This window comes from Podarcis gaigeae (genome assembly GCF_964106915.1).
Source record: "Podarcis gaigeae genome assembly, chromosome: 14".
Classification (NCBI taxonomy): Eukaryota; Metazoa; Chordata; class Lepidosauria; order Squamata; family Lacertidae; genus Podarcis; species Podarcis gaigeae.
Genome location: NC_139690.1, coordinates 44891994 through 44913650, shown reverse-complemented (window position 1 = coordinate 44913650; position 21657 = coordinate 44891994). Strand labels below are relative to the sequence as shown.

Below are 21657 nucleotides of genomic sequence, written 5' to 3'. Positions count from 1 at the left end.
GAGAGTTGTAATCCAGCAACATCTGCAGGGACAAAGGTTCCCAACCCCGGTTTACATCAAGCGCTGCAAACATCATATGATCAAACAGCTTCAAGTTCCCTTTTGGTGAGTGAACAAAGTGTGTCCAGAGGCCCAGCCTCCTGCTAAAGAAATTTCTACGCTCATGCCTCTGCAAAGAGGAACTGGCACAAACCAAAGAACCTGTGCTTGGGGCAAAAGGATTGAGACAGACCTAGCTGAGTTCTATGCAGGTTGCACCTAACAAAGATTTATTTAAGGGTCTTCTCCCAGATTTCACCTTGAGACTCTTGAGCAGATTGTGATGCCTGGCCTGCTTTTAGGGCACAGTCAAGGTTAACAGGTCCAGGAACTCAAACAAAAGGCTGCTGTTCTTCATAAAAGCCTTATTTTTTTTAATAAAACAAGGATACATTGGTTTAGCTCATGCTTTATCTGCACTAAGACAAACCATTAGCCCAGGGTTCACACAACACACTGAACCAGCAGGCACCAGAGGAGACGCAAAACAGCCATAATCTAGACTCCAGGAACTGCATGTTCATGCTAAGCCACTGTTTGGGCTTGATGTTACATGTGAACTGGGTCTGTATGTTACAGTTTTAATATTGGCAATTCTCCAGCTTAGCTGGTGAGTGGAAGTTTTTACCTGGTAAGGACAACATCACTGTCATGTTCTGCTACAAGGCAAAATGTATCCTGAAATCCTACCTAAAAGACTTAAGTCCCAACCTAGTGATTCCCAGCCAGCAACCACCCCAAGGCCATTCCAACAAGCATCCAACCCCAGCAACTTCGTGGGGCAGAGGGGAAACATGTGACTTACGGATGCCTTGCCTTTGCGCTACAGTATTTCTTGTTTTTGTCTGGCTCACTAACTTGGCCATTTCTCCAGCACTGTGCGCACACAAACTTCATTTTCAGATTCAGAGATCCGTGCTTCACTTGGCTGCTGAGAACCTGGAAACGAAACGAAAAGCAAGACCATTTAGGTTTGCAAAAACAGTCCAACACCCCATAAGCATCCAAGATGAAAGGAGATAACTGTAATACTGTCTTTTCCTGTATCAAGACTGTCTGGAAAATTAACATCTACTTCAGAATGGCTCTTCTGCACCAGGGAAGATTAGGAAAGGGGTGACAAGGGAAACTCTGTACCCCTAAGTCAGGCTTCCTCAACCTCGGCCCTCCAGATGTTTTTGGCCTTCAACTCCCATGATCCCTAGCTAGCAGGGCCCAGTGATCAGGGATGCTGGGAATTGTGGTCTCAAAAACATCTAGAGGGCCGAGGCTGAGGAAGCCTGGCCTAAGTAGTTTGTGACATTTGTCCATCTATCCCAATATGGACTTTCCAGGATCTCAGGCAGAGAAGGATCTTTCTCCTGTTCCTGCTATCTGATCCTTTTTCAACTAGCAATGTAAAGACTTGAACCCAAACTTTTGCATCCCAATCCCTGAACTCCAATCCCTTAATTTTCGTGAGCCAGTGTGCTGCTTGGGGCAATCTGAGAAAAATACCTGTGCTCCATGTGCATTAGACTCCATAGCCTGCCAATATTTTTTTGATTCTTGAACAATAGCCTCATGAGAAATACCTGTGGTGAGGGAGACATGCATTTTAGGAAATTTTGATGTTGCTAACCATTGCACAAGCACTACCGAGACCTTCAAGGCTGATATTTTATGAACATTTCAGTATTAGCGATTGACTTTTTTTAAAAAAAGGTTTAAAACAGTAATATAAAGAAGTTGCCATATCCAATGCGCAGAACAACCTGCATGCATTGTTTTACTCCCAGGTTAAGCGTAGCTTTCCACAAGCGGTTGATTTTGAATAGAAATTAACCTTATAAGACTGAATCATTTTAAGACAGCTCTTCTGCTTGAGCACAATCAGGTTGGAGAAAGTTTACAAGTATCAGGGCACACCTGAAATCTGGCAAGGATGTCTGCAGAAGGCACTGGCATTAGTTGAGTCTTAGCAAGGAAATGTGCTCTGGAATGTTCATTAATCAGAAAACCTTACTAATAACACAAGCCTATGCATGTGTATTCAGAATAGAAATATGCCACACTATAAAAAAATTCCTTCCAGTAGCACCTTAAAGACCAACTAAGTTAGTTCTAGGTATGAGCTTTCGTGTGCATGCACACTTCTTCAGATACACCTGAAGAAGTGTGCATGCACACGAAAGCTCATACCTAGAACTAACTTAGTTGGTCTTTAAGGTGCTACTGGAAGGAATTTTTTTATTTTGTTTTGACTATGGCAGACCAACACGGCTACCTATCTGTAAATGCCACACTATGTTCAGCAGGGCTAACTCCCAAGTAATTGTGCACATGACTGCAGTTTAAAAACACAAAAGCAGAACCGCTAAAAACATGCAGCAAGACTTAGCTCTTGCCGACTTCTTGCTGAAATGCAGTTACACTTCACAGACACATATTTAAAGGATGTAGCTGCAATGCACCCGTTCTCATTGTCAGGAAGGTGTCGTGTTTTACATCACCCGGGAGTTGGAGTGGGAAGACCCCTCTCAAGTTCCAGAGGGGTTAAGCAGTCTGTAAAAATGAACTCTGGCCATGCACAAAGATGTTTTTAGCACCCATTACTGCCCCAGACTTACCTGTCTTACTCTGCATTATCCACACTTGGAGCTCTACAAGACTGTGAGCATAGAAACACTCGTCATCCCGTGAACAGCCATAACGAACTTCATGCCGGCACAAATCTAGCTGACACTGAGCGTGAAAAGGTCGTATCTTAGAATACTTTACTGTCGTTTCCTGCAGAATGTGGACAAGGCACCTAGTTGTTGTTTTAAAAAAGGTGAGTGTCAGTAAAAGAAAGTTTCGGAAAAGCCGCTTCAAAAGATTTTTGGTTTAGGCAATGAATATTTAAGCCACCAACACCAGAAAGAGGTTTATATGCGCCAGTTTAAATAAACAGGAGACTCCTGTCAACATTCACTGTGGTCTACCACGGTTTCCTCTTGCAATGTTGCAGAACCTGCAAAACCCATCACCTTAACCAAGATGAACTTGATTAAATTTGCTTTAATCAATAATACACACCAGGTGTGGGGAGCCTTTGGCCCTCCAGCAGTTGCTGCGCTACGGCTCCCATCATCCCTGGCTATCAGTCATGCTTGCTAGAGCAACATCTGGAGAGTCAAAGGTTCCCCACACCTACTTTAGAACAATTAATCCTACTTAGCATTTGTTTATTACAGAGATGGGGTGTTGGGACTGAGGTGGTGATTTATTTACTCATTCATAGGAATAATTATATACCACCCACACATAAAATATTAGGGCACAATACAGGGGGGAGGGAACGCATTAAGGCAGCAAGAAACAATCACTAAAATGACTAGCTACTCAAGAGAATTTGAGACAACTGCACGGGCCTGCCAGCATAAAAAATAATCTCCAGGAGACACATGATAGTGAAAAGCACGGGCAGGCAAACTAAGGCCCAGGGGCCGGATCCGGCCCAATCACCTTCTCAATCCGGACCGCGGATGGTCCAGGAATCAGTGTGTTTTTACATGAGTAGAATGTGTCCTTTTATTTAAAATGCATCTCTGTGTTATTTGTGGGACATAGGAATTCATTTCCCCCCCCCAAAAAAAATGTAGTCCAGCCCCTCACAAGGTCTGAGGGACAGTGTAGCGGCCCCCTGCTGAAAAGGTTTGCTGACCCCTGGCCAAAAGCAAGGATATCTCTGCCAAATCTCTTGTGGAAGAGTCTTCTACAGCGTGGGACTGGCAGCGCTAAATGTCCTATGTCTGGCCGAGGCCAGTTGGGTCTCTGTATCACTGAGGGCAACCAACAGCACCCCTCCAGATGATCTCCGTGACTGAGTTGGGACACAGTGGCTCAGGCAGTCCTCAAGGGACCCTGAACCCACATTGTTCAAGGGCTTTGCGTAGCAAGACAAGATTCTTGGGCCTGGGCAGCTTCCTTAAGGACACCTAGTGCATTTATGGCAAAGGAGACTTTTCAGTTGGGGTCTTCCTGATCTGTAGCCGAGTCACTATACTACTCCTGGTCCTGTTGTATCATTTGATTCAGGATTCTAGGAAGCAGACCAGAGTATTTGATCCACCAAGCCCAGTCCCAGATGGGCAGGCGCTCTCTCAGCTACCACGAGCCTTTATTTTAGCTGGGGATGCCAGAGATTGAGCCTGGCATGCAGAGCAGCTGCTCTGCCACTGAGCCACAGCCCCCTCCCCATAACTCTTGCTTCAGGCTCACCTGATTGGGGAAACATCTAACATGTGTTCCAGGTCTGTAACACTACGATCCACCTGTACAGCTGACAGAAATCACCCCTGTTCCCACTGAATCCAAGGAAAGCTCGAATCAACACAAAATGTTAGAGGGCCACGAGCCAACCACTGGGGGAACTAAACAGGCCTCGAAATAAAAATGGGTAGGATTTGGAACCTAAATGCAGTCGTTTTTCAACAGCACAATGTATCTATGTGACGAAATGCAGCAGACCACAATGGCTCCTGAATTCAACCTGCCACATATAAAGAAACATTTTCATAGTTGTGCTGTTGCTATGGCTGAAACAATCTAGTTATGCATGGAGGAAGGCCCAGATAGGGACATAGGAAGCTGTCTTAGAGTCAGACCACTGGCCCATCTTGCTCAGTACTGTCTACACTGACTGGCAGCAGCTATCCAGGGTTTCAGGCAGGGCTCTCTCCCAGCCCAAACCGGGCGAGAGATATCACTGGGGATTCGAACAAGGACCTTTTGGATGCAAAGCAGAGCTACAGTCCACACAATTTATTTAACAGTTAAGGGAAACTAGAACACGCACATGCATCTGTAATACACACAGAGAAGTATTTTAAAATTCAGGAGAGACAAGATATAGGGATTATCGACGTACTTGTTGTCTTCAAATTCGTGCTTAGCAGGGTGAGAGCAGTAAGAGGCGTTGTCCTTGTTTTTGCTTATTATTCTTGGTTTATGCTCAAAACATTTCTGAAAAACAAAAACAAAGTGCTTTATAACAAGAAGAGGGGGAAAGGCACCTGCCTGCTATCAGAAGAAGACGACAACGACTTTGGATTTGATATCCCGCTTTATCACTACCCAGAGGAGTCTCAAAGCGGCTAACATTCTCCTTTCCCTTCCTCCCCCACAACAAACACTCTGTGAGGTGAGTGGGGCTGAGAGACTTCAGAGAAGTGTGACTAGCCCAAGGTCACCCAGCAGCTGCATGTGGAGGAGCGGGGAAGCGAACCCGGTTCACCAGATTACGAGTCTACCGCTCTTAACCACTACACCACACTGGCTCTCAGCAAACTCAGGTAGTGAGTGCTGACAGGACTGAAGCCATTGAAGAACTGGAGGGAGGAATGAGCAGGCTCTAGAGAACCCTGGAAGCTTGCAGAAGTAAAAAAGCATCTTTTAAACACCCAACCACCTAAGGACACCCAAACTACACTGCATTGCAGCTCCAACTTGTACAAAGCCTAACAAGGTGGTCTTAACTACTAAAATTGGGGGCTAGAGGTGTAAGTCAGGACATTCAACTTCAAAAACCTAATTATTCCTGGAAGTTCACCTAGCACAGGGCTGGGGAAGAGGACCCACTGGGGGAAATTTTGATAGGCAGGTGGGGCAATCTAACTCTTAATCACCTGAGGCTGCCCACCTTGAAAAGAAAGAATCGGAGGCACATTCAAAGTATGCTCCAGATTTTTCAATTTCTTCTTTTGCAGCCTGGGCCTAAGTTTAAGCAGAGATGCAAAAGGTATATTCCTGCAGCCAAGCTCAGCGGGAATTGAATTAGGCACCAGGTTTAAAAGACACACAACGAGAGCCCCTTTGCAACTTCGTCTTTACCTGGACTATGCCTGCCCTCACAAATGATATGGGGCAGGTGGACATGGGTTGGGGGGGGGAATGGCCCCAGAGGCCAAATTAGGACCCCTGCAGATTCTAATTAGGCCCCTGGGCAGGAGGTCCCTCGGTGCTGACACAACACAACTGTGCTGCATGGAATTCATTTGCCTGGTTCTGCTTAACGTTTGTCGATACGCACCTCACAAAGAAACATGAACTGCCCGTGATGTTCCTGCAGGAGTCGGGACACGGTCAACCTGATCTCTCCACTGCCTTCAAAGAGAGCTTCGCGACTGAAGGCCCCTTTGCGTTCCAGAGTCCAAACATCTATTTCTTCTTGGCAGTAAGCAAAGGTGCAATGGCCAGGATATCTGCACTCTTCTTCAGCAGCAACATCTGGAAAACAACAGGACATTAAAGTGAGCTTGGAAAGCCTTTACGCAGCATCGGCCCTCCTTTCACCCTCACTCATGGCTGTACAGCCTCTGCTTCATTCTGGACCACTGGATGAAAACAGGGAGGGGGGATTTCTTTCTGTATTTCCTGCATCTGCCCAGCCCCGCATTTTGTTTTGGCCACAGTAAAGTTACAGTGCAGGTGGCGCTGTGGTCTAAACCACTGAGCCTAGGGCTTGCCAATCAGCAGGTCAGCAGTTCGAATCCCCGCGACGGGGTGAGCTCCCGTTGCTCGGTCCCAGCTCCTGCCAACCTAGCAGTTCGAAAGCACACCAGTGCAAGTAGATAAATAGGTACCACTCTGGCGGGAAGGTAAACGGCGTTTCCGTGCGCTGCTCTGGTTTCGCCAGAAGCGGCTTAGTCATGCTGGCCACATGACCCGGAAAAACTGTGGACAAATGCCGGCTCCCTCAGCCAGCAAAGTGAGATGAGCGCCGCAACCCCAGAGTCGTTCACAACTGGACTTAACTGGCAGGGGTCCTTTACCTTTAGTTACAGAAAGGGGTTATATACGCCTTACCAAACGGCTGGATGTCGCACCTGAATTCTCACCCACGCCTAACCACACCCCTAATTTCAGAAGCAGCCAGACAATGATAAGCCAGCTTTTCTTTAACCACTCAAAGAAACGGCTATGAGAGTGGTAGTGCTCTGCCTCCATAACTGGAGGCAGTAATTTTTCTGAATACGTTGCTGGAAGCTGCTGGAGGGGAGAGGGCTCTCGTGCTCAAGTCCTGCTTGTGCATTTCCCATAAACATCTGGTTGGCCACCGTGAGAACAGGATGCTGGACTGGATGGGGCCATTGGCCTGATCCAGCAGGCTCTTCTTATGCAGGCAATTGGCTAGCTCCTAGCTTCAGTTTTTCTTTTGAGAAGTGGAAATAACCACATCAATTTGCAGTGGTTATCACAGAAATAATGGCGTTAATACTGCTATCCACATCAAGTCTTCAGGAAAGAATGAGCTTAAAATGCATATACCCACAAGTGAAAATCCTCACCTTTACATATATAATACGGTCCCACATACTGTGTTTTTGTTGGCCTTGGCCTAATTTTCTTCCATGATTTATCTTCAGAGTTCTTTATTCTACCTACTAAGATATCCTTCTTACACATGTGCTCTAGACTGGGAAGGTAAGTATAATCCAATACTTTGGGACCTAGAAGAAAACAACAGGGAGGGCTTAAAAAGTTTGTCTTGTTATTCACAGCCATTAACTGTAGAACTGAAGGAGGCCAAACAGGAAGGTGACCAACCTTAGCTTAGCTTTTACCTTGTATCCTAGAAAGCTAGATCAATATCTATGCTTTTGCAAGGCTCCCATTTTCGGATTCTCCCCAGCCCACAAAGCACAAAGGGCAGCTCGGACACCATGTCAAGCCAGGTTTTAGCATTAAACATGCATGAGCTGCCAAGAGCTTTGGGATCTCATCCTCCTCGTCTCAAAAACTTCCCTCTTTGGCACAGAAATCCCTCTTTCAAACCATAGACTGATGGCAGCAAACTAGTTTGCCCAACACCAGGACAGGAGGGAAGGAACTGCTGTGTCCAAGGGGAGGAAGTGTCAAATCCTAAGGATCTTAACTACTAATCCATCAGACTGAGATATAAAAAAACAACATAAAAAAGCAAAAAAAAACCCAACAAAAAACACGTTGCACTACTGATTCATAGGAGAAGGCAAAGTTCTTAGGCACCATCAGCATCTTGAAAAAGTCTAGATTAGAGCTTTTGGCAGACTGGTTATAAGAGTAACATAAATTATTTTAAACCAAAGAATGATTATTATTCATAGGGAGGAGAACTGTCATAAACTGAATTTAATTCATTCTGACCAAAGTAGCCTAGTCTGATTGAAGAAAATTTTGTACTTTTTTTGTTTAGGGCTACTCTGTTAGTCACCCTGAGAACATAAACTTATGACAAAGGTGCACAGTATAAATTGGCTTTCACCTGCAGATATTGTTGGACTACAGATGTAGTCGGACTACAACTCCCTGCAATGTTGTTGGACAACAACTAGCATCGGCTCAAGTCAGCACTGTAATGGGAGGTGTATCCCAACAACATCTGAGTGCCACCAGGTTGGAGAAGGCTGGTATAAATTATGAAAGTAAAAAGTGATGCTCTTCAGGGTCGCCATTGCACAGAAGTGGTTAAATTATATTGTTCGTTCACAGCAAGTACTTTAAGGATGCTTTTAGGATCCGAACAAGCAATAAAAAGGTAAGCTAAGGTAATGGAAACAGTTGCAAGCCCTCGCCCATCTCTCAAGTATTTTAGTCCTTATCCTAGTCAAGAGAAGCAGAAAAGCATTGACACAGACTCCTGCTATGGTCGCTTCAGCTCCCCCCGCCTCCCAAGTCAAGTCATCAACTGCTTTTGCTCCTTACCCTTTTTGATAAAGCATGACTGGCAGGCCTGTCTTAGCTCATGTGTGTTTTCCAGGGGATTTCTTGCAACTAGGGAGGGCGTTGTCGACACAGGTATACTAGGGGGTCCAGTGCCAAACACGCTAGAATAGTCATTTCGACCTGGGCTGGAAATCCCAATGTAGTTCTCGGACCCAAACAAACTTGTAGGCCCATTCATCTGCCAGAAGGAACAAAACTGGTTTTTTAAAAAAGCATTCCATCATCCTCATTGTCACTACATTTTTATCCCAACGACCCTCCAAGAAGCTCAGGGCAGTGTACATGGCTCTCCCCGCTGAGAGAGAACGCAGTTGGCTCAAGGCCACCCAGTGAGTTTTGAGTCTAAGTGGAAATTTGAACCCAGGTCCCCATGGTCTCAAGCTCATTTGCTAAAAGGAGAATGAACAAACCAGCGACTCAAAGGGATGAATGTTGGAACTGCAAAGCATTTAGAAAGTTAGTAAAGGTACTTACAAGTCGAAGCGGAGAATTACTGTTTAACGCTGACGTGACATCTCTAGGAACAGAATTGGGTATATCTGTTGGGATCAAGAAAGTCACAGTTTGGGCACACATTTCACAGCTAGGGGAAGTGCAAAGGGCAATGGCAATCGGTCAGGTGAAGCAGACATGCTTCATCCTTTCACAGAACCCCGCCAACTCAACCAAGTGTCTTGGCAAGGAGACCCCCAAATTAGTGTGCTACAAGGGGGTGAATTGTGCCTTGGAGAATTAGGCCACTCTGCTCCAAACCATTACAGAGAGGATGCGCCCCACCTCTCAGCCGATACAGGGATAGTATATTGTGCTGTAGCAAACAGGAATGAGAGGAGTATGGAAGACTTGCCACTGCTCAGGAACGACAGTCCCCTCCATGATTAGGTACAGAGGAAGGCCGGACAATGAGAGAGATATTCCTTAGGCTCTCCTGCAGTTGCAAGTAAGATGCCCACTCATTGATCTGGGTAAGTAAACTGAGGTGTAGGTATAGAGGTGTGTGTGTGTGTGTGTGTGTGTGTGTGTGTGTGTCCCTGTCGTTGATTCCAACAGTAACATTGAGATTGGGAAGAAAAACAGAAAACAGAAATTACTGCAAGCATTCCTTCTCCTTGGAAGGGTATCCTGTGGAGTTACTCTACCTATTACAGGATGTCCTTCCAAGTTCACAGAGGCTATCAGAAGTTTAAGAAGCACTGAGGTCAGCAGCTACCTCCATGCAAAAGTATGAGGCCCTTTACATGGAAGCCACCATCTTTTAACTTTAGTTTCTTTAATGGGAAAAATTGCACTCAGTGGTGAAGCATTTACCTAGCATGCAGAAGGTCCTGGGGTTCAATCCCTGGCATCTCCAGGAAGGGCTGGGAGAGACCTCAACCTGAGCTGCTGCCAGTCAGGGTAGAGAATACAGAGCTAGATGAGCCAATGGTCTAACTCAGTAAAAGGCATATTCCTCTGCTCCCAATCCAAAATGGCAACAACAGTGAACTACTTCACAATTCTGTTAGGAAGAAGAGATTGCAAAGCATTCTACTATATTAGAAATTATGGACACTGGGTCCAATGAGCCCCACAGCACTACATTCTACTATTTCTTAGTAAGGTAAAGGCTGCTTAGATTATACAGGCTTCACCTAACAGGGCTTGGTAAATTAAGGCTAGCCTTACCTCTTTTGGAATCACTGATTGAGAAAGTAGTTAAAGAGGAACAAAAGCTGTCCAGGCCAGAAACCAGAGGTTGGGAATACATTTCTGAAAAAGAGGCGGCAGGAACAAATCCAGGCCCGACCGACAATGTCCCGAGCAAAGGCGTAGAGAAAGGTATGCTGGGAGCCATGGTGGCTGTTGGGATGGCTCCTCGGACAACCGTGCTGGGCTAGGAAGAGAGAAGAAAGTTATTTGCTACTAAATGCAGGTAATCGACCTTTCACTTTTAGTGATCTGGTTTTTGTTTTAAGCCTTCTCTGTTGAAGTAGTGCTAGAGCTGGTCTATACATGGAATTATTTTCATGGGAATAATTCTGGGAATTGGCATCTGCTGGCTGCCATGGCTGGGAGTGAGGAAGTTCACAACAGGAGTGGCACCAACATGAGTTCCTGTTCATGATATCACTGGGCAGAGCAATTGCTTCGCATGCAGAGAGTCCAAGACTCAATCTCTAGCATACTCCGATTTGAAAACAGACAGCAGGATTTGTAGAAGACCCTCCTCTGCCAAAGACCTAGGAGAACTGCTGGCAATCAGTAGAAAACTTTAGGCTGAAAACATCAAAGCCCTGACTCTGTATAAACCAGATTCTTACACCCATACCCCAGGCGAAGTGGTAGAACTCTTCCCTTCCCCACAATGACAAAGGACCTGTCCCTGAATTCATCTGCTTAGAAGATTCCAAATAGCATTTTCTATAAAAGATCTGTAACCCCAGAGAGCTGCTGCCAGTTAGAGCAGACAATTCTGGGCTAGATCATCCAGCAGTACAATTACATTTAAGGTAATGTCAAGGAGGAAGTGCCCTGTGGCAAAATTGAAATGCAGACCGGCTCCAACAGACCAATGTTAAGAGGCATGCAAGTCCAGACCTTGAAATCTTGCAAGACTAATATTGCTACCCAGGGTCATAGAATCATAGAGTTGGAAGAGACCACAAGGGCCACCGAGTCCAACCCCCTGCCAAGCAGGAAACACCATCAGAGCACTCCTGACATATGGTTGTCAAGCCTCTGCTTAAAGACCTCCAAAGGAGACTCCACCACACTCCTTGGCAGCAAATTCCACTGTCGAACAGCTCTTACTGTCAGGAAGTTCTTCCTAATGTTTAGGTGGAATCTTCTTTCTTGTAGTTTGGATCCATTGCTCCGTGTCCGCTTCTCTGGAGCAGCAGAAAACAACCTTTCTCCCTCCTCTATGTGACATCCTTTTATATATTTGAACATGGCTATCATATCACCCCTTAACCTCCTCTTTTCCAGGCTAAACATGCCCTGCTCCCTTAGCCGTTCCTCATAAGGCATCGTTTCCAGGCCTTTGACCATTTTGGTTGCCCTCCTCTGGACACGGTCCAGTTTGTCAGTGTCCTTCTTGAACTGTGGTGCCCAGAAATGGACACAGAACTCCAGGTGAGGTCTGACCAGAGCAGAATACAGTGGCACTATTACTTCCCTTGATCTAGATGCTATACTCCTATTGATGCAGCCCAGAATTGCATTGGCTTTTTTAGCTGCTGCGTCACACTGTTGGCTCATGTCAAGTTTGTGGTCAACCAAGACTCCTAGATCCTTTTCACATGTACTGCTCTCAAGCCAGGTGTCACCCATCTTGTATTTGTGCCTCTCATTTTTTTTTGCCCAAGTGCAATACTTTACATTTCTCCCTGTTAAAATTCATGTTGTTTGTTTTGGCCCAGTTCTCTAATCTGTCAAGGTCGTTTTGAGGTGTGATCCTGTCCTCTGGGGTGTTAGCCACCCCTCCCAGTTTGGTGTCATCTGCAAATTTGATCAGGATGCCCTTGAGTCCATCATCCAAGTCGTTGATAAAGATGTTGAATAAGACCGGGCCCAAGACAGAACCCTGTGGCACCCCACTAGTCACTCGTCTCCAGGATGAAGAGGAACCATTGATGAGCACCCTTTGGGTTCGGTCAGTCAGCCAATTACAAATCCACTGAGTGGGTCCTAAACTTGCAAATATTTATGAATTCATGCTTCAATAAATGGCAAGAGAAGCAATAGGAATAGGTGGAGTCAGCAGCGCTTCTTTAAAATGTGCTTTAAAACATTGTATCTTTGTACAAAGCAGCCTCAAAATTCAGCGAGATTAATACTTAAGCTTAAGTAATTTTTAATACCAAACCTCTTGCTCTACTGACACACTTAGAGGCACATCAGTCTGAAGGTATCACAATTTAAGGCTGCAACACATACGTATAACACCGTGTTCCTTCTGTTGTTGTTATAAGAATAAATGAAAGCTGACTCACCATGACACTTTCCCCAGAATCAGAAACGGAATCAAGCAACTCATCTAGCTCATCTCCAATTATATCATCTCCATCCATGCAGTCTAAACAGACTTCAGGTACAATGAAAGATCCTCCATTTGCCAGAGAGGTGGCAGCGAGTGAACTCTTCTCGGCTGGAAGGGTGATCAGAGACGCCATTGGCAATGGAGACAGATCGCTTGAAACTTCAGGTGTAAAACTGGAAGGGGAGGAGGAGGAAGAAAGAATCTTTTCCTTCCAATTGGAAAAATCTGAAACAAATTTCGATCGGGGAAGAGAGGCATCTTAGCACAGGGATTCTCAGGGATGGAGGCAAACCTCCCAAAGGAGGCACAGAAAAAAAAAAGCTTTGGAAGCTGTCTACCAATGGAAGCTGGTCCATGAGAGCAAATGGGTCACTGTCCCACCAACCTCAATCCTGCCCTCTCCTGTATGCCTTCGATGAAGAATCCATGGGGGGTGCTGACTTTCAGCTTCCTCCTCATTAGTCTCAGTGTTGCCCTGGTAGTACTAAGGGGGAAGGGCAGAGCTAAAATTAACTGGCTCTGCCTGTCATTAACTCTGGCTCCACCTAATGTTTTCCTCCCTGCCTTCTGCCATAGCCAATGGGCACAAGACACCATTTGCTACCGCCTCCTTCCTGAAGCCTCACGACATGTGGACTAAAGGCCAGCCTGAGCCCAGGCTGCTTCTCTCTCTGCCCCCAGCAACAAAGTGTCCCACCCCACTTGTCATGCCAATTTTCAACCATTCATGGAAAACACTGGCAATCATCAAGCACGGAGAGAGCTTAAATTGCAAAACTCTTCTGAACCCCTCTGCCTAGGGAGTAATTTCCAAGGTCCTAAAAGAGGGAAAGACGGCGACTTTTTATGAATGGGAAAGAAGTGCAGCATGTGAATGTCTTCCCCCAGAAGAGAGGCAAAGGCCCACATTGTTTAGGTGGCCAGGCTCCCGGGGCAAGCTTGGCTAGCGCTTGAGAGAACGCAGACATTTGAGCAACACATGTTGAACTGCAAGGGGGAACATCTCAAGGAACACATCCACAGGGAGCCTATGCATTTGGCAGGTGCATTCAGAGACAGAGTACGTCTCGTTATGTTTCAGCCAATCATCAGGGGATCGGCAGCAATCTGCTTGCCTATCTGGAAGACAATGTACAAGCTGGGAGGATGCAAGGGTTTCTCCCTCACAATGGAAAATGAAAGGCTAACTGCCATGGAGATTCCCCAAAGAAAGAAAAAGCAGGCAGGACACAGCTCCCGAGAGCTCTCTGAAACGAAATCTGACCACGTTGAAAGCAGAACTTTTATATAACATTCCCCTTTAAATCCAGGAAGCCTCACCTGATTCAATATCTTCTATAGAAGTATTTGAACTCTGCAAGCAAGCAAAATATCTGTCATCAGGATGTTTGCACAGCAAATGCCTCAGGCAGGCATTTTTCTTTTAAAAACGCAAGCGCACAGGCTACTAGGAACCCAAAGGCCATTTACTCTGCATGCTTACACCAAATCAAAGCTTACATCAAAATCATTTTTGCACTGTTCAACAGCGTTGGCTCTAACCCAAATACTTGTAAGATTAAGGGGAATCATATATCTCTTTTTAAGAGTCACATTTTCAATGTACGGACAGGAAAATGAACTCACTTCACACATGGAAGGCACAATACCTTACCTTACTTGATACTTCTCCGGAAACAGGGTTTGGGGAAGGCTGCAATTAAGCATACCATCATAAATAACCAACACAGAAGAGAAAGCTTAATAAACCAGTATGTAAAAAATGCTTCTACTTACTTTTGCTCTAACGTAGGCTTTTCTTATTTTTAATCCAAGTTTCTGAGCAAGCTCTTGGGTTAATTTTATTACACTTTCGTCCTGTTTTTAGAAAAAGATAATCCAATCTAAGGAACTTCTGCATAGAAAGGTTCTCAAGTTTTTCAAGCAGCAGTGTAACCCATAAATACCCCCACCCTTACTCACTAGCACGTGATCAAGACTTTGCCTGCAACCTCTGTCTCAGGATTCTATGGGGGGAGGGGAGCACATGACATTATACACTCGCCAAAGGCTAAGTGTGAGGTGCTTGATGGCCGGCCGTACTTACTGGATTACTGCTACGCTAAAAGTCTATGAACAAACTCCCAAGCTTCCCTAGCAGGGCAACACCCAGGAAAAATATTCCACTGCGCATTGTTCCCACAACACAGGCAATGACCACTGAATGCGATTTCATTTGCCAACACAGTACGTGATCTGCTTACTTGCGGCACTGCAAGAGAGCACTTAGCAACTGCATCATAGGCCTCCTTGTATCTTCCCAATTCTTTTAAGGCTTTAGATTTCCGGTAGAGAGCTCTGAAATTGTTTTCGTTCAGTTTTAAAACTATCCCACAATCTTCCAAAACTTTATCATGCAAGCCCTGCAACAAAGAAACAGGCTTAGATTCACTATTAGAATTGAGGACAGAAGAAATGAAATTGCGTCTGGGGCAGTGTTACCAGGGACGGGGGAGAAACACACTTAATATACCACATACTATTTTCTAGACCAGGGCTGGGGAACCTCTGGCTCTCTGGGTGATGCTGAACTACAACTCCCATCAGCCAATGGCCAAGAGTGATGGGAGTTGTAGTTTGAGAACATCTGGAGGACAAATGGTTCCCCACACCTGTTTTAGGTGGTGCATAGGGTGGCAACATGTGGAAGACCAGGGAGGGAAATGAACTACTGATATGCTGGATCTCTGAGTTCTTCTGATCACAAAAAGATAAGTGGTATTTCATGTTGTGAAACCCCAGCTAAGCTTTCCACCTCCATCACTTAGCAGTTAAGTATGAAGCAAGAATCTGACAGCTTTCAGTATCAAAGCTATATTCCTGGGCTGGATCATAAGTTAAAATCCAGCTCCCTGAGAGGTACCACGTGGTCCCCGATAGGTTAAACTAGATGCAAAAAAATTTTTAAAGCCTCTGTGACAAGTGGTTCCTTAAGCTGCTGACCAACCATCCCTCAATAGCTTTTCAGAAAGGAAATTCAGCTCTTGATGAGGCTTGGAAATATCTACCCAGTTTCTTAATACAGCACTTATTAATAAAAAAAATTATTTTTCACCCTTCTGGTGTCCACACACCACTCACCTTCTTTGAATAACATGCTATGCGATTAACATGCAGCTTCTCTAATATTTCGTCAGAAATGTGAATCCCTTCAGAATTGGCATAATCTGCTATGTTTAAGGCTTCTGAGTAGTGGTTCAGCGATCCTTCCCACTTGCCTTCACGGTACTCATCGTTCCCTTCATTAAACAGATTTTTAACAAGCTCTCGTATAAATATCTGAAACACATTTTTAAAAAGAAAATGAATTTATTAGATTTCTTACCTGCCCTGCACTATGAGGTCCCAAGGGCAGGTTGCAACAGTACAATAACACAATTATAAAAAAATAAGCAATCCAAACAAAAAAGACAAAACTATACAGATTATACAAGGGAGGTTGGTCCCCCAAAACAAAACACCTTAACTATCAAAGGTGAGGGTAAGCTGTAGAATAAAGATGCTAGACACGCCTCTGCAAAGAGAACATTTCACAATTTTGCGTTACGTGCTCCTAGGCAGATTCACATGTTCGAAAATGCAATAGTCACCTTCTAAAGTGGGACTAGCTGTCTTTTTTTCCAAGCAGCACCAGCTGTTTACCAGCCCCTTCTGATGTAATTACGACTGAAGTCCCTTAGCAGGAACTGCTGACAAAGCAGTCGAGCAAAAAAAGCCAGGAGATTAAAAAGGTAAAAACAGCACAGGCTCAGGCTCAGGGCCTCTCCCATGGTTTAGGACAGGGGTCGGCAATGTTTACCTTGCCTGGGCCGGTTCACTCCAGCGGAGATCCCTCCATGGGCCGGATCGCGCATGCGCATGAGCACACACAGCTGCGATTTCTGGCGTCTGTGCATGCGCAGATGCGGTTTCCGGCACCACAGAAGCGAGTCCCCACACCGCGCTGCACCGGTTTAACACAGAGTGCAGGGACTGAGTGGGCAGCTCAGTCGGGGGCGGCTCGGGGGCCGGCTAACTACCCTCACAGGCCGCTTGTGGTTTGCCAGCCCCTGGTTTAGGAGAAGTGACTTCAGGTTCTAGGACAGAAGAAAGGCAATACACTAGAGGAAGGGAACCTTTGGCAGAACAAGGCCAAATTCCCTGCAGTGGTGAGCAGAGCAATACACCAAACCTTTGACATTTATTGCCTATTTTCTACATCACAGCAAGAGGTATATTGCTATCCTCACCGTCGTGTTACTACACTTGATCTTAGCCAAAAGGCCGTCGTGTTCTGGATTACATCTCTCTCAGTGAGCTGCCTCACATCAAACTGGAATAGTGACGTTTTTCACCAAGCATAACCAAACAATAAAGGAAGAATTTAAATCACAAGTCCAAAGAAAGTAATGACTCCCACCCACTGCAGAGTCCCTTATGTCTCTGGTAGAGAAGTTCATAAACGAGCACCATTACCTCATATTGTTCTTGAGTCCCTGGGTAAGGTAAAGTAGACCTGGGGGGAGGGAAGAGAGAGAGAGAGAGAGAGAGTAAAATACAAACAGAGAGTCAGATCTTACCTAGGTCTTGTTCATAGAGAGGTTTTACACATTCAAAAAACTTGCCAGTCAGCTATAGGAATGGTAATACATAAATGGTTCCATTCTTAAAGGTAATGTATTTCTCATCAACTGACTTTCTAGTCTCTGCAACTTAAATCCTCTTCTGGGCTCAGTTTCCGGCAATCTGCAGAGTCCAGAGTTTATCCCTTAATTGATCAGTTAGGCTAATGGATCAGAAGACTGTGGAGCTTTTAAAATGCAACCAATTATCATAGCTACACTCTGGAATCCACTGCAACAGTCACATAAGTTATATGTGGCAAACTGGGTCCTGAAGAGCAGCAGACTATTTTTTAAAAGTACCTTTAAGTGCAGCATCTGCTTTGGACGACAAGGTCTGGAAAGCTCTGCATAGCTCAAAAATGCTGTAGAAATCATTCAGCCCAGAGTTAAGACTACTGGCTAAGAGTATGACCTACAAGTCAGGAAATGCCCATTGCAGATCTCATCTCAGCCATGCACTCTTAAGCAAAACACTATCCTCTTGGCCTGAGGGCTTACACCCAATAATAGTGTCCTGCCTATGGACACTATTGTGGAAAGGGCTACTAAGATAATGTACGTGAAGTGTTCTTGACAAAATAAAATATTTACGTACACACACAAGTATTTTATGTTAAATCAGACGTGGAGAACCTGTGGCCCTCCAGAATATCATTAGTAATTAATTAATTAAAATTCTACACTGCCCTTCATCTGAAGATCACAACGTGGTTTACACTGTAAAAACACAAAAATACATACCACAATAACAACCAAAAACAATATCCTCACACAAACATAGAGTTGAAAAGGCCATAGACTGTTTAATTAGCCAAAGGCCTGGGGGGACATGGATGCCTTTGCCTGGTGCCTAAAGATATGTACCGTATTTTTTGTTCTATAAGGCACACTTTTTCCCTCCTAAAAAGTAAGGGGAGATGTGTGTGCGTCTTATGGAGCGAATGCAGGCTGCGCGGCTATCCCAGAAGCCAGAACAGCGAGAGAGAGCGCTGCGCTGTTCTGGCTTTTGGGATTCAGAATATTTTTTTTCTTGTTTTCCTCCTCCAAAAACTAGGTGCGATTTATGGTCTGGTGCGTTTTATAGAGCGAAAAATACGGTGATGTTCAGGTAAGCCCCCTAGGGGAGAGCATTCCACAAATGGGAAGCCACTGCAGAAAAGGCCCGTTCTCATGTTGTCACCCTCCGGACCTTTTATGGAGGAGGCACATGAAGAATGGCCTCAGATGATGATTGAAGGGTCCGATACTGCTGAACTACAACTCTCATCAGTCCCCACAAGCATGGCCAATGCCTAGGGATGATGGAAAATGTAGTTAAGCAACATCTGAAGGGTCACACCTATGTTAGACAATCAAGCTACCGTATTTTTTGCTCTATAAGACTCACTTTTTCCCTCCAAAAAAGTAAGGGGAAATGTGTGTGCGGCTTATGGAGCGAATACAGGCTGCACAGCTATTCCAGAAGCCAGAACAGCAAGAGGGATCGTTGCTTTCACTGCGCAGCGATCCCTCTTGCTGTTCTGGCTTCTGAGATGCAGAATATTATTTATTTTTTCTTGTTTTCCTCCTCCAAAAACTAGGTGCGTCTTATGGTCTGGTGCGTCTTACAGAGCGAAAAATACGGTATTTTAGAATGTGTTTAAGAGAAAAAGAGAAGAAAGAAGACAAAAGCAGCAAAACTCAGAGGGCTGGGATGCCAAATCTCAAGACCGCAACTGTGGATTTTCATCCCTGTCGTATATTGACTGAAGCATAAGGAACTGACCTCAGTGGCTGCTTGAGAACAGCATATGGCTTAAATAACCCTGACCATAGGGATAAAGTTGAAAAAGACTGAAAGGGAGCTTTCCTGAAAGCAGAGATGCTCTTTAGTAACATGCTCCAGGGCATGAGCTGCTGCTCTGGCTGAAGGGGGAGCATGTCTCTCTGACAGGGGCCCACAATTTAATACAAGCTGGGAGAGCCCCCCTGAGCCTGTGGAGAAGGCTTTTCTGCATCCCTCTGCATGTGCAGAGGAAAACTACCTTTGCACTTGAAAATTTTAATTTCTTTACACCCAAACCCTCTCCCCCCTCAAAAAAAAAAAATGGAAAGGAGATGGAAACATGGTACTGCCTACAGTGATACTGCTGAGCCTGGACAAACCAAGACAGACAGCACAATCCTCTGCATCTTTACTCAGAAGTTCAGTCGCACTGGGTCCGACAAGGTTTATTCCCAAGTAAGTGAGCACATGATTGCAACCCAAGGAGCATTCTTCTCAAAGGCACATGGGACACAGCCAGTATCAAGCAATGTGCTGCTCATGTGAAAGGGCAAAGCTCAATAACTGTTTGATATGACAACCCCCCTTTTTCTAAAGCATCATGTTAATTTAAACCAATGCTACCAATCAAACGTAACCCATCCACCACACAGGTTTCTAGTCGCCAAGGTCTTACTGTATAAACTGCAGCCCTTTCTTAATCTCCTGCAGTCTGATGCTTCTATCCACGGAAACATTGGACATGTTATCATGAACACCCAATTCTTCAGCGTGCAGCTTCTGCAACAGAAATGACAGCGGGTTGTTGGCTTGTATATCAAGCTGTTGGGAGTAATTTATGGACGAGAAGAACAATTGTAATATCTGAAAAATACAGGCTATAGGTTAGTTCACTAAACCAAAGTTTGGTGTTACAGAAATTAGCCTAGCCTCTCTCCTGAGCTTAAGTGCTTCCCTCCACACCCTTCCTCTTCAGGCACGGCTGCAAGAAGGAATGTGGAAGCTTTCACTGCAATTTCTGAGTGACCACAGTTTGTCATGTTGCTCAAATTCCGAAGACCTGTGGTTAGTTTAACTGCAATTAGTAAAAAAAAAGCAAAAAAGCAACTTCAAACCATTGTTAATAAAATCCATTAACCATAGTTTGTGGTCAGAAGATATGTTCAACTGCAGTTAATCTCCTCCATGCAGAAAGCCTAGGGTTGTTGTGACACTAAATCATGGTTTACCTTTACATCTGAATACAGCTTATGTGTTCACAAAATATAAGTAGATAACGTTTAAAAGGAATTCGGCTTAACACATGACACCACCCAACAGCACATAGATACAGATACACCAAACTGGTTAAAAAAAAGACTCCAGAACTGTCCATTGGACAAAAATCAATTAAATCTCATGTAATTATTTTTCCCCCAATGCACGAGAGCAACAATATAGCAGACAGTTCCAGAATGATCAACAAGAGATTGGTATGGTCTCCTTGCACATCACAATACAACCAAGTTAATGACAACTTTGGTCTCTTTGTTCTTCCTTACAAGTACACAAGAGAAACAACCCACAATCCATGGCTTATCATTATATCAAACCAGGGATCATGATTTGTTTCATTCTAAACAAACTACATTAGTAAGCACTCAGAATGCACCCCAACTGCCTCTACCCAAGTATGCTCTTCAGTAGCACCTGGAGGGGTGGGAAAGGAAAAAGACCTCTCAGGACCTACAGGTAGAAACAGTAAACTGCCCCCAGCAGACTCAGACTCTCCCCATTAGTAAGGAAAGAACAAACCATTAAATTTGGTGTACCTGAAACCTGGGCCAATGAAATATTTCTGAAATGCAGCCATAAGTAGTAGCACAATGGAATGAATCATTATAAAGCAGTGTTTCTAAATCGGTCAGTGCATGAAGATTATGGAGAGGGGGATGTATGTGTTTCTAAAAATATGTGCAATATAAGTAAAAAATTAAAAGTCACAAAATTTAAATCCATTTCATAAAATAAAATAAATAGGTGAGCCAGGTTTAAAAGGGTGTGTGGGATTTTTTTATGATAGCTAAAGAAGAAGAGTTTGGATTTGATATCCCGCCTTTCACTCCCTTTAAGGAGTCTCAAAGCGGCTAACATTCTCCTTTCCCTTCCTCCCCCACAACAAACACTCTGTGAGGTGAGTGGGGCTGAGAGACTTCAGAGAAGTGTGACTGGCCCAAGGTCACCCAGCAGCTGCATGTGGAGAAGCGGAGACTCGAACCCGGTTCCCCAGATTACGAGACTACCACTCTTAACCACTACACCACACTGGCTCTCCAGGGGGGCAAGGGGTAGAAATACTGATTTTAGAGAGAAAGAATTATCTGCAATTATACATATCTGGTTTGGATAGAAATTCTGACTTTCAAGGAATTGACAGCAGTCTCAGTTCCAAATTAACTTCCAAAGCAGTCTCTACCAAATGG

General features: G+C 44.7%; 1 protein-coding gene across 2 annotated transcripts in view; it reads right to left on the bottom strand.

Annotated features, from left to right (window-relative positions):
• ZC3H7A (zinc finger CCCH-type containing 7A) overlaps positions 1–21657 on the bottom strand; it is a 32113-nt gene that overhangs the window by 6659 nt on the left and 3797 nt on the right. Inside the window, exons 2-18 of one of the 2 annotated variants that reach the window (XM_083711369.1) lie at positions 19872–19975; positions 17282–17321; positions 15908–16105; positions 15031–15189; positions 14564–14644; positions 14442–14480; positions 14108–14141; positions 12741–13012; positions 10432–10639; positions 9241–9305; positions 8746–8944; positions 7350–7511; positions 6092–6288; positions 4931–5025; positions 2649–2830; positions 1537–1613; positions 845–978 (exon numbers count right to left, since the gene is read on the bottom strand). In XM_083711369.1, coding sequence (XP_083567495.1) covers positions 845–978; positions 1537–1613; positions 2649–2830; positions 4931–5025; positions 6092–6288; positions 7350–7511; positions 8746–8944; positions 9241–9305; positions 10432–10639; positions 12741–13012; positions 14108–14141; positions 14442–14480; positions 14564–14644; positions 15031–15189; positions 15908–16105; positions 17282–17321; positions 19872–19939 — 2210 coding nt within the window. In that variant the 5' untranslated portion in view covers positions 19940–19975. The remainder of the gene's footprint in view (positions 1–844; positions 979–1536; positions 1614–2648; positions 2831–4930; positions 5026–6091; positions 6289–7349; positions 7512–8745; positions 8945–9240; positions 9306–10431; positions 10640–12740; positions 13013–14107; positions 14142–14441; positions 14481–14563; positions 14645–15030; positions 15190–15907; positions 16106–17281; positions 17322–19871; positions 19976–21657) is intronic. The other variant, XM_083711370.1, reaches the window with a different exon arrangement.